Raw genomic sequence first — 13,370 nt, forward strand, 5'->3', positions numbered from 1 at the left:
GCTTAATATAGTATTTCAGCTTGTTCAACAGTTATGACACCTATCTTACGGTATTCAGAACCAACTCACACTATAGAAACTATCCTACTTCAGGTGGGAGCTAAAGAATGTCAACATCTGATATTCCAAAAGAAAAAAAAAGTTCACAAAATGAAGTAAATCCACTTTGAATTATCAAAATTGTATATCCTTAACAGCATATCTAATCATAAAACAATACCTGATATATATACATCACTTCATCATTGGGAGGGGAAAACAAAACTTTCAAAGCCACAACTATAGTTCTCCGAAAAAAAGAATAGAATTCAAGCATCACAAAGCAAATGGAGATCCACATACATGGCATGACTATAGTTCTCCAAATGCCCAAAAGCCAAGATGAACCAACAAGTTGCAACTCAAATAAAATTTTCACAAATAGAGATATAAGTAGAAACCAGACTCAAGATATGACAATAAGATAAAACAAAGTGATCATAATATCCATGGTCAAGTACTGGGCTGATGAAACTGCATAGGCTACTTATACAAGGACACAAACATAAGTTCAGTTACTAATTAAGTGCAACAGCCAATAGCTAGCTCCATAGAGTCAGGTACATTAGTGCACTCAAGCACCATGTGCAGCTGTTACAAGTTCATACAGGTTTCATCGGAAAGATAGACAATTGCGAAGTTGTCTACACAAGTAGGCATGTTTAGGTCCCATCTGCCAATGACTCCGTGTACAAGGGACCATATGGAATAAAGGGAGTCTTCTCTTCGTCACTAATATCTTCAAGTTGGCAATCACGTCCAAGTTGGCATATAATATGTCGCTTCCTGCAATCCATGTCATATGACATAAGTGTGTTCTCCTCCCCATAAACTACGAATATCATATCACGCTCTGGGTGGAATGAGATGACCTTGTAATTACACCCTGAATAGTTTGTTCCGAACAGAGCAAAGTGGCTGACAGTGTGCTTCAAGGTCCATTCTCCGATATTATAGTCCTCAAGAACCCAGACTGACATTGAAGGACCAAATTCAGAACGAGTAATACCTGTAAAGTATAACTGTCCCCGTGATACGAAAACATCATTGACAGGCGAATCATATGGCAAATCAGGAGTATCAATGATCGTCTGAAGATTTCCTTGAACATCAAAGGTTGCTACCATATCATCAAATGCAGCCAAATGCATGATGGAATTGAAAAAAACGCCTTTTGAATGCGTGGGTATCGACAAAATAGTGCTCACAACAACTGGATGCGTCCAAACTCCAGATTTGGATGAGTAGGTTGCCACTGCCTCGAGAGATCCAGTCCACTCGTTAAGCTCAGACTCATCTGTAACCCACGCCTTCTCATCAATGAACTCGAACACATGGAAGTGGGAGGAGACGGCGGGTTCGAACCCAAGGCGAGCAACGCTCACCTTGTTGGACCATTCCGTGGCTGGCACAACAACCCATTTCTCGGTGGCCGGATTGCACACCACATAATCCAACGTCTTGGGGTCAGTGGGCTTCCAGCACCGGCAGAGGAGGAGGCCATTGCAGCAGTCCAAGATCTCAAGGCTACTGTATCTAGGCAGGAATGATAGTGAGGGGTCGACGAGAGGGTCACCTTCCCCTGAAGCATTGGTGAAATAGCGAGCTATCTTGGGGAAGCGGTCTCTGTTGTAGCCTTGGTAGAAGAAGCCGGCGAGGGGCTGGGGCAGCTTCTTGCGGTGGTCGGGGTGGGAGAGGAAATCGCGCCAGCGGGTGGAGACGCACTTGCAGCAGCAGGTGGACTTGTAGGGCACCCGCGAGATGATGTCCACGAGGATGTCGTCGGTGAGCTTGGACATCGGGTCGCTCATCAGTGCCCTCTCCATGGGGCCTGCGCCGTCTCCGTCCGTACAGGCGAGAGGTGCCGAATCTGCAGATCGGGGCGAAGGAGCAGAGGTCAGAAATCCGTGCTATCAGTGAGTGGAGCTGGGGGGGTGTGTTCGGAGAGAGGATGTACCAAGTGCTTGCTGTGCGAGCTGCGAAGCGAGGTACCGCCGGAGCGCCGGTGCTGTGCGCTGCCATCTGCGCCGGCGAGCGAGGGTTTGGTGCGCAGCTGTGTGAACTGGGCTGAAGTAGTGGGAGGTGGAAGGCGATGGAGGCCGTCTGGGTAGTGAAAATGGGTTATGTAGGAGAGGAAACAACGGATATTCACTTTAGGGCCCGTCTGGGCACATGAGGAACAGGTGCTCCTGATTTTTGAATCATATTTCTTGAATTTCAAAAAAAATGAAATTAAATACCCACATACATATAAACATTCTGAAGGTACAGTAGAAATTTGTAGAAAAATATGTTGTACTTTGCAATATAAAAACATAAATTTTTGACAAATATCTGCTCCTATACACATCCATAAATTTGTTTTTTTTTCGTTGGCTCAAAATACAACGCAATTTCTACGGAAAGTTCGCACGAAAATATTTAGAACATGCGTATGTATTTATGGAATAAATTTGATGATTTTTTGAAATACATAAATACAATTTTCCATTTAAAAAAAACTGGAAGCACTGGTGCTCATGTGCACCCCCTGACGTTGGAGGAACAACACAAGCTTTACTTTTTTAGTGGATTCGTGTCGCGTGGATTTCGTGCTAAGAGCATCTTCACTCGCTCCTTTAAAGGCCTCCCAAATGGGCTATGGGACGCCGATGCAAAAAATCGAGTCCACCCGCGGCCTCTAAATTAGTTGTTGCGTCGGCGTGCGTTACTATTCATCTAACGTCTCTAGTCCAAACCCAATCCGGAGGGAGGTTAGCGGGGGCATCGGTGGGCGCTCAAAAAGTGGGTGGGTCAGCCCTATCGGCGGGACATTGCCAATTTTCCCTCCAAAATCATTCTATTTCCCTCCATTTCTCCTCCACATCACAGCATCGCCGACCACTCCCGTCGTTTCCCGACCCTAGCCGAGACCCCGCCACGATGCCATTGCGCTGAGAAAGTATGTAGCTTCCTACGCGACGGCGGACGCGCCCCCGAAGAAGAAGGGAAAGCCCGAGAAGGAGCGCCCGAAGGGGATGACCAATACCGAGTGGGCCTTCGACCTCCAGCGCCGGCAAGTGGAGAATGCCAGTCGCCGGTAGAGGGAGCAGAAGGAGAGGGGGTGGAAGGATTTGACGACGGAGGTGGCCATGATGCGAGGAGAACGACGACATTGAATTCAAGTTTATCCACGTCGATCTTCGCCCGGATTGGGAGATGTGACAAGTGGACGGAGATGCGGACTGCTCTCGCCAAGGCCAACGCCACGTACGACCCCGCCGCGATGCCATCATCGCCCTCTGACGGTCGACCCGTTGGGAACAAGAAGGCCAAGGCATTGAGGGACGCGGTGCCGGCTATCGGGAAGCTGCACTCGTCCATCATGGCGTGCATGGATCACGCCGCCACGCATGCCGCCAAGCAGGCCGCACAGATGGAGGTGGTCAAAGGACATCAAGCTCGACCTGATCAAAGCCAGCGTAGCAGCGAACAAGAGGGAAGGAGGACATGCGATGCTAATGGCCGACATAAGTGGTATGGACGAGAACGTTAGGGCGTGGTGCACCGAACAATTCCACCGGCGACCCAACCCACCACCACTTCACCACCGGCGACCTTGACACCATCGGCGATAGAGACCCCAGTTGACCGTGGCATCACCGACGATCCCTACTCCACCATCGGCAACCCCGAAAGAGGTACCTTCTACCCCGGTGGATGATCGCGCCCTTTGATTTCCGCGGCTATGTAATGTCGACCTGCGTGCGCCTTTTTTCGGTTCGCTAGACGTTGATTTGCAGCGATTTGCGACGACGTGATCGGCGAGACAATGTGATCGGTTTGTAGGCACCAAAACTATATGATCAGCAATCTATTGTGGCATGTTTGAATTTGTTAAATTTATTTAGGGCCAGCATTTGGGTCTGTGGGCGGGAACCGGTGCCCCCCGATATGAGCCGGCGTCCACATAAGGTCATGCACTGGATCCATTACGTGTGTGTGGGAGTGTGTGGGGTGGGGGGGTGTTACAGATTATATACAAATACAGTAGTCAGCAATATTTGCAACTCAGCGAGTGTGGAAATCCGTTAAAAGGAAGGAACCCGTCGTCCGCTTCTTCTCCGTCATCGACTGACTGATTGCCGGCACCGACAGAGGCCGCCTCCTGGTCGACAAGCTCACCGTAAAAATCCCTCATGTCAGTCGGAGTTGTTGCTATATCTCTCCTTACTTTAAAAGAGCGAGAGCGTCCCATCCAACCAATCTCAACCCTTCAATCGACCTATCCAATAGCTGAGATCTATTACATCTTTGATGGGAGCAGACCAGCAGACCACGTCTGCTCTGCTCCACAGAAAAAAAAAAGGACATCGATCATACACGAACAAATCACGTAACCGTTCCTCAGACCCCGCAGCACTTCTCGCCCAGCAGCAGTTCTCGCCGTCCACCACACCTTCCTCTCGCCGTTGTCGCCGTCCCGTCAGTCACGCCTTCCTCTCGCCGTTGCCGCCCAACAGCAATTCTCGCCGTCCAGCACGCTTTCCTCTCGCCGTTCTCGCGTTCCACCACGCAGTCATGTCGCCGTCGTCAACCTGCCGCCATATCGCCCTCACGCCGACGCCATGTGACAGGCTCCAGCAGGACGCACGCAGCTGCACTTCTTCCCAGCGGTTCCACCACTGTTTACCTGATCACTTTCTGGTAAACTGTGACCTGCAGCATTACTCAGAATCAAATTATTGAATCAGGGCTCTTACGTTGGCTGCAATTATCTGCATATCAGCGAAATCAATGACTGCAGTTTCATACACCTTCATACAATATTTGGTTTGAGTCAGATAATTGTTTGCATCTGTGGTCGAGTACATGTATATGCTGCGATTTCTGCATTGCTACCACATGAAGTAATAGAAGCCGCAAGAGGTTGAAATCAGTAAACTAAGCATGTACTGTAAATCATATGGTCATAGCTCTATTGAATTTTTAGGCAAACAACTGGACAATTGACCGGTGATTCTGAGTGTATAGCTTCAGGTAATTAAGCCTAGCATTTTCTCAAGATTTCAGACTATATTATTATCCCTACACTATCAAATGACTCTCTTTAAAATCAAAACCTAGGCTACAAGTGATAAAACGTGACCTGGATATAAGTGAAATTCGTGATTTTCTATGCCTTGCTTGTTGATCTCATGAAGATATATGTTATTGACTCTAACACTGGGGCATGAGTTCAGGGAAATGTATACAACAGTAAACTGAATGATAAAGCTTTACTATTAACAATTTTTTACTTTTGTTAATTAGAGATATCTCAATATAATGAATATTGCTTGAAACATTTGATCTCTGCATAAACATCTTACTTAAGTCAACCTTTACAAATTTCTGAATAAGGAATCCGTTTGGGTATGTATAAATGTGTTTGCGTGCAAATTTTAGCAAAAATACTTATCTACTTGGGGTATTTGTTGATTTTCTGACGATAGCAGTTTTGACAGTTTACTTTGTTTTCGTCACATTTTTTGATACCTCTTAATTTTACAAGGAACCTTATTTCGGTACATATATGGCATCTTTCACACGGACTCCATTCCAAGACATAACGAACAGCCAAAGTCAAGGTAGCTGACAGCACGCTCAATGTTCAGTAACATCGTCAGTTTCTGTCGTACTAAAGAGTCATGTGTATGCAGATTCTGAAGAGCTGAAAAGGCAGAGGGAGAGGGAGCGGTATGCAAAAAATAGAGATGACATTTTAAAACGCCGACGTGAACTACGGGAGCTTAAAAAACAGCCAACCGCCGATGTGAATGATGAAAACATACCATGCAAGACACAGGACAACAGAATATGTGGAGTCACCCAGATACATAACATTGCTTCTAAAGAAGGTCATGTGTTCTATGCTTCCAACATATATGTGCCATGTTATATGAAATACTGATTTTGTAGCTGCAAATACTTACAGGTATGGCGCCCCATGTTCAGGACTATGCATCTCAGGTGGGCGGTGACGATGAGTCCGATTGGTTGCATAGAAATGAAGCATACCAGCTGCAACCAAAACCAGGAGGAGAAATACATGTTAATGCCCAGTCCAATATTGAAGTGTTAGGTTCACTAAGCAAATTATCTGGTAATATAATGATGTGCATCATGTTTTATTTTAATGCAACAAATATAAATGCTCTACAATCTCAGTTCACAAAGTTGTTTGCTGTTCAGGTATTAATATTGTAGGATGCAATCTCATCATTATTATGTGACATACTAAAGTGTGATATCTATGCAGATTATAAAGAGCTCAAAAGGCATAGGGAGAGGGAGCGGTATGCAAATAATAAATATGAGATTTTAAAGCGCCGACGTGAATTACAGGAACTTAAAAAACAGCCAATCGCCGCTGAGAATGAGGAAAACCTACCATGCTGTACACAGGCCACCAGAATATCTGGAGTCACCCAGATACAGAACATTGCTACTGAAGAAGGTCATGTGTTCTATACTTCCAACATATACGTGCCATGTTATTTGAAAAAGGCTGATTTTGTAGCTACAAATACTTATAGGTATGCCGCCATATGTGCAGCACTATGCATCTCAAGTGGTCGGTGACAATGAGTCCGATTGGTTGCACAGAAATGAAGCATGGCGTATGCAAGAAAAATCAGGAGGAAATAGACCTATTCTTGTCGCCCAGTCCAATATTGCAGGGGCAGGTTCACTCAGCCAATTATCAGGTAATATATTCTTGGGCCTCTTGTTTAATTTATTTAAGCAAGTATATATGCTCTACATCACACTTGTGTGAGTGTGATGCTGTGACAGTGTGTTTATGGAAATTCTCTGACAATGATGTTTTATTACTGGTCCTGTGACAGACCTAACAAACAATCATGTATGCCCAAGCCAAGGCCGCCCAAAACGCACTAACATGTCATGGTATGCTCGAATGTCTGAAGAAAATAAAGCTGAGTATCTACAGAGACAGCGTATAGCCCACCAACAAAAGATAGATGCGGCAAGGAGTGGACTCGACGGGTCTCAACCACCAGCTACTTATATACCGAGTTCACCGCATACCCCAATGAGCAACGTGACTCAAACGCCATGCTGCGAGTCAGCTATGGGGCATGTGTCCACATCTGCAAATTTTCATGGGCAAGAGAGTTTTGTAGCAAAAAGTGCAGATCCTGATAAGAGACGGCATCAACGCAGGGAAAAATACTCGCTCATGATGGATGAACAGAGGGAAGAATATTTGCGCAATAACCGCAAGTATAAGCATTGCAGAAGGGAAAGCGGGACACTGTTTGACCACAACGATACTATACATGTCAAAAATAGCTCCGCATCTAGCCCACGAACCAATGCTGCCATGCACGCACAATCATCTGAGCCAGGTATTGTTGATGTACTAATGTTCATGTCCATACCAGTTAGTTCTCTCCATGTATTATTGTACAACGGAATTAATATTCAGAACATTTTCTGCATATCATTCATTTATTGTGTTTGTAAACTGCTATTTATCAATTGTTATGCTATTTAATACAGATCCAGGTGAGACAAACATTACCGATGAATCTGATCCTCCGGGGATTTTTGAACCAGTTGAACAAGATGCTAGGTTCGAAGGTAAAATAGCATGGCGATTGTGCACATTTTTATAAGGCCTTATTTATACATCGCAGGGTCCTCATCATTGTTGTCCACAATCATGACATTTAGACAAGGATCATACCAATCAGGAGTGGCACGTTCCCTTGTCGATCTGCGAGGTTCAGTAGTTTCCTCGTTCAAAGTTTCATGATCATTATCATTAGCTTCCTCTGTTGCCGGTGTAGGCGGTACAGGTACAACTTCCGGTACTGCGCTACTCTGATCAACGAGTATAGATTCATCAATCTCATCGAGTTCTACTTTTCTTCCAGTCACTTCTTTAGTGAGAAATTCTTTCTCAAGAAAAGTTCCGTTCTTAGCAACAAAGATTTTGCCTTCGGATCTGTGATAGAAAGTGTACCATATAGTTTCCTTAAGGTATCCTATGAAGACGCATTTCTCCCCGAACTTTTCTTGTAGTGAGTAGTTCTCCCCGAGGCTGAGGGCTCTACCGGTAGCTATGTGGTTCATCTCTCTCTCCCATGGTGTGATCTTTATGAATATGTAGATGTTACTCTTGTCTATTATGCACTCTAGATGTTACTTTGAATATGAACTCCGGATGTTGTGGAGCTTGTTTACTCCGGCTTGAGGGAGCTCTTGTAGCCCTACACAATGAATGGTGTTTGTTATCCAACAAGAGAGTGTTTGAGAGTAGTACTTATTTGTTCATCTATGTGATCGTAGGCTTTGCAATCTAGATGTCATATGCTATTCAAGTGTTTTATTATGTGAACTTTGGAGTTACTGTGACCTCGGTCTAATGGTGACAGTATGTGCGCCGTGTGTAACTCCCTTATGAATTGTGGTGTGTTAGTACCTCCTATGAATGCTCACGGTGACAGTGTGGGGTGTTTATTAGTACTTGGGAATACGCCTTGAGGTGTGCTTTTGCACACTTGCCCAATGAATTTGAGTTCTTTATTCAACAGGAGAGTAGTATGATGAAGTGCTTATATTTATATTCAATTATGATTGCAATGTTGAGAGTGTCCACTAGTGAAAGTAGAATCCCTAGGCCTTGTTTCTAAGCATTGAAACGCCGTTTCCAACAAGTTCTGCTACATGTTTGCTTGCTGCCATTTTTATTTCAGATTGCATTTGCTACCTACAATCATCCATATTACTTGTATTTCACTATCTCTTCGCCGAACTAGTGCACCTATACATCTGACAAGTGTATTAGGTGTGTTGGGGACACAAGAGACTTCTTGTATCTTAATTGGAGGATTGCTTGAGAGGAATATCTTTGACCTCTATCTCCCTGAGTTCGATAAACCTTGGGTGATTCACTTAAGGGAAACTTGCTGCTGTTCTACAAACCTCTGCTCTTGGAGGCCCAACACTGTCTACTGGAATAGAAGCGTGCGTAGATATCAGGGGGCTATCAAATGTGCGGAGCCGAACACTTGCACAATGGCTACAACAAAGCTCTACACACATGATAGCTTGAATCTCACCCATAGCAAAGTTGTCATCAACTAGATCCGCCGGAATATCGTATGCCAACATACGCAAGGTGGAGGTCACCTTCTGATAGGTGTTATGCCCAAGTTCTCCCGTGGCATTCCTCCTTTTCTAAAAAAACGATCATACTTGGTCACCTCCTTCACAATGTGCTCGAACAATTTGGTACTCATCTGAAAACACCGGCGAAAATAGTTCCCGAGGAATGTCAAATTTTCGTTGAAATACATCCACATCAACCTATTGTGGCCTTCGATCCGTTCCCTCCATAACTTCCGTCTGCCAAAAACCGAGTCGCCGCGCTTCAGCTTTTTATTGGCTCGCCAAGCCAATAGCATCTAGATGTTCTCTTCTTTCTCAATATCAAGTTCATCATCGGATGAATCGTAGACATGTAAAATAATTGAACTTAGTACCAAGTACCAACTAAAATCAGAAAAAGGACGCTTCCTGCGGCGAAACATACCTTGCTGTGATTTCGACGAGCGCCTAGAGTGCACCAAGTTGCGTCCTAGCTGGAGGAGGACATTGTCGCCGTCGAGCTCAGCGCGGCTCTACCAAATTGATCGACCAGCGGCGCCCAAACGACAAATCGAGCGGCGGACAAAATAGGGCGCGACGACGACGGCTAGATCGATTTACCACGGCGGTGCCGCAGGGAAAGCCATGTGGAGGTGCAGAGGCGGCGGAATGGGTGTGGTCAAATGGGGAAGCTGAAGGCGCGGCCACAGGGAAAATTTCTAGGTGGCGGTTGGCTGTTCGCGAGACCGAGCGGTGAAGCGGGCTAGAGTGGACACACCAAATATGGGGCTTTAGATAGCCCATTTGCCACGCACATCAAATTATTTACGGCGCGCACTAATTCGCAGCACCTGCTGGAGCGCGAAAACCGAGCGTGGCGCGCTATATTGGCCTTTTTTTTTTGGCACGGACACGATATAGCGTGGCTTGGAGTTGCTCTAAAATACTTCACGGAGAGCGAGATAGTACTACCTCCGTACCGGATTAATGGGCAATTACGCATTTCGAGAAACAAGTTTAACTACTAATTTAGTCAATAAAATATAAGATATACATCACGAAAATTATATGATTGGAAACAATTTTTGAATACGAATCCAATGGTACAATTTTTGTGGCATATATCTCATATTTTGTTGACTAAATTAGTAGTCAAACTTGTTTCTCGAAATGCGTAATTGCCCATTAATCCGGTATGGAGGTACAGTAGTAGGAAGAATTACCAGCAGCTACGTCTTGCTGCAATTAATTCCATCTTCCCAAGATTTCAAAAAAAAAAACCATCTTCCCAAAATTGCTTCGACCTACTCAATCGACATACAGAAACGCTGATGGAAAGATCTCCAAAAAAGGAAAAAACGCTGTTGAAAATAATCGGAACTTACCACTTACTTTCCTAATTCCTAGTGCCTACATGAACGAGTCTAAAATTCGGTCCTTTTATTAAGTATTAAGTGCATGGCTGCCGTGGTGTTGGATGAGTGGGCCGTGCTGTAGTCGGAGTCAGTTTTGGTGTCGGTGCAGTGCTAGGAATCCATAGGTCAGCTTTGCTTCCGTGCATATATATACATGAGCTTGTGCGTCAGTTTTGAACCGCAAATTGTTTTACAGCTAGACTAGACTGTAGAGAAGGAAGAAACACAAGGCACGCGAGAGACAAGCACCAGATCAAATCCCACCCAAGAGCGCGATGTCGAATTCCTACCCTTGCTCGGCGTGCGGCGCCCACACCCACCGCAGGAACCACTGCGCCGCCTCGCCGTGCTCCCGCTGCGGCGGCGACGGCCACTTCGAGGCCCTCTGCACCACCCCTGCCGGCTTCGACGTAGCCTCTACCGAGGCCCGCTGCGGCGTGTGCGGCGGCGCGGGTCACGCCGACGACGACTGCACCACGGCCGAGACGGCGCACATCCGGTGCGAGACCTGCGGCCAGATGGGGCACGAGCCCATTGACTGCCCCACCCGCACCGGCGGCCGCGACGACCCCTACGCCGCCTTCTGCGGCTACGACGCCTGCGGTAACTGCGGCTGGCCGGGCCACTCCCAACCCGACTGCCCCAGCCTTCACCCGCCGCCGGGCTATTGATCGGGCAGAGCACACTTCATGTAGACATGTATCCGTTCGTTAACCAGTCTGAATTCATCCGAGGAACCCATCCACCACTGGCCGCTCTACTGCTTGTCTGCTTCCTACTACTATATGGTGGCCGGCCTATGGAGTATGTTGTACGGAGTATGTACCTCCGTTGAGCGCCCCATCGGACAAAAACAAGAAGAAAGAGATCACACATATATGCTGCCTGACGACGAATTAGTCCGTTTCAATTCAAGAGGAGCTGGATTTACTTTCCTTTTTTCTTTTGGACATTAAATATGGTGCTATCGATCCGTTTATCACGGTGTAAACGATGATTACTATACAAATGTTAATATAGAATACCTCCTCTCAACAATTCAATTTTTGAATGGCTTGTCACCTACTTCATCTGTTCTAAAATAATTTACGTTTAAACAAACAAGTCTTTCTATCTCTATTGGATGCTATTAATTCTGATGTACAATGCACAAGATGGGGTTTTCTCACCGGTGGGTACAGTGGATTATGGCGTGTGTCACCACGGTGAAGTATTCAGTTAAATTCAACGGAACCTTGTTGGAAGCTTTTTCTCCTACTCGTGGCTTAAGGCAGGGGGACCCTCTGTCCCCTTTCCTCTTCTTATTTGTGGCTGACGGCTTATCTACTTTATTGAGTAATGAGGTGAATCAAAATAGGATCACTCCTATCAAGGTCTGCCGGAGAGCTCCTGGGATCTCTCATTTGCTTTTTGCAGATGATTCACTACTATTTTTCAGAGCTGCAGAGGATCAGGCCATATGTGTGAAGAATACCTTGGAGGTGTATGCCTCATGCACAGGTCAACTAATCAATCCAGCTAAATGCTCTATAACTTTCAGCACTTCTTGTCCCCAAGCGGCGCAAGGAAGGATCAGGTCTATACTGCATGTGGAGCAGCAAGGTTTTGAAGCTAAATATCTTGGTTTACCGACCCCTGAGGGTCGAATGCATAGAGGTAAATTTGATAACTTACAAGCCCGTTTGAGTCGGAGATTGATGGATTCTGGCGACAACTTGATGTCACAGAGTGCTAAAGAAGTCTTAATTAAATCAGTGGCACAGGCTATACCGACCTACATTATGAGTGTTTTTAAACTGTGACTTTGCTTTGTGATGACCTAACCAAACTAATCAGGGATTATTGGTGGGATGTTGAGCAAGGAAAGCGCAAAACCAATTGGGTTAGTTGGGCCAAATTAAACAGATCGAAATCCCAAGGCGGTCTTGGCTTTCGGGATATGAGGTTGTTCAATCAAGCTCTTCTCGCCCGACAGGCATGGCGTCTGTTAGCGTTTCCGGACAGCTTGTGTGCGAGGGTTTTGAAAGCTAGATACTACCCAAACGACCAACTGTTTGATACATTGTTCACTGGTAATCCATCCTCGACATGGACAGCAATTTCGTATGGTTTAGAGCTTCTGAAACAAGGTTTAATTTGGAGGATCGGAAACGGACGAAGTGTCAGAATATGGCGCGACAACTGGATCCCCAGAACATCGTGTTGTAAAGTCCTTACTCCGAAAGGCAATAAACGCATCAAAAGAGTGTCAGAACTCATCGATGCAAATGGTCATTGGAAAACAATTTTGGTTCGTAACTCCTTTTATCCAATTGACTCTGAACTTATTCTGGCGATCAAGCCATCCAGGCACCTTTCTGAAGATGTCCTTGCTTGGCAACCTGAGAATTCTGGTGTTTTTTCGGTGCGTAGTGCCTATAGACTGGCGCTGAGTGCTCAACCTGTGCAGTGTGATATGGCTGCGACGAGCTCAATCCCTGATGGTCAACACCCATGTTGGTCCAGAATTTGGCAGTCTACAGTCCCACCAAAGGTTAAGATGTTTGCATGGAAAGCAGCATCGGGAGCTTTGGCCACGGAGAGAAACAAATTGAGAAGGAATATACGTGTGACAGGACGTTGCAGAATTTGTGATTCTGAGTACGAGGACGAAGCACATGCTTTGTTCATCTGTCCACATGCACATAGACTATGGGAAGAAATGAGGAAAATATGGAGTCTACCAACCGACCAGGATCTGGTGATATCCCCCTCCATCTGGTTTCAAGAGGTATTATT

General features: G+C 45.8%; 1 protein-coding gene and 1 long non-coding RNA gene across 2 annotated transcripts; both read right to left on the reverse strand.

Annotated features, from left to right (window-relative positions):
• Window positions 1–429: 429 nt before the first annotated feature.
• LOC127345536 (F-box protein At5g07610) lies at window positions 430–2,141 on the reverse strand. The gene is made up of 2 exons (XM_051372022.1): window positions 1,997–2,141; window positions 430–1,909 (listed from the first exon to the last, which is right to left on the reverse strand). Exon 2 carries the CDS (start codon window positions 1,863–1,865, stop codon window positions 702–704), a length of 1,164 nt encoding a protein of 387 aa, XP_051227982.1. The 5' UTR covers window positions 1,866–1,909; window positions 1,997–2,141; the 3' UTR covers window positions 430–701.
• A 2,148-nt stretch (window positions 2,142–4,289) lies between these two features.
• On the reverse strand, window positions 4,290–6,091 carry LOC139837710 (uncharacterized). The gene is made up of 2 exons (XR_011754342.1): window positions 5,994–6,091; window positions 4,290–4,737 (listed from the first exon to the last, which is right to left on the reverse strand). It is a non-coding gene; the product is annotated as an uncharacterized lncRNA (long non-coding RNA).
• Between the last annotated feature and the right edge of the window lie 7,279 nt (window positions 6,092–13,370).

The sequence above is a fragment of the Lolium perenne genome, chromosome 3 (assembly GCF_019359855.2).
Source record: "Lolium perenne isolate Kyuss_39 chromosome 3, Kyuss_2.0, whole genome shotgun sequence".
Taxonomy (NCBI): domain Eukaryota; kingdom Viridiplantae; phylum Streptophyta; class Magnoliopsida; order Poales; family Poaceae; genus Lolium; species Lolium perenne.

Coding starts and splice junctions, on each gene's coding strand:
- LOC127345536 (XM_051372022.1), bottom strand. CDS start 1,865: ATGGAGAGGGCACTGATGAGCGACCCGATGTCCAAGCTCACCGACGAC.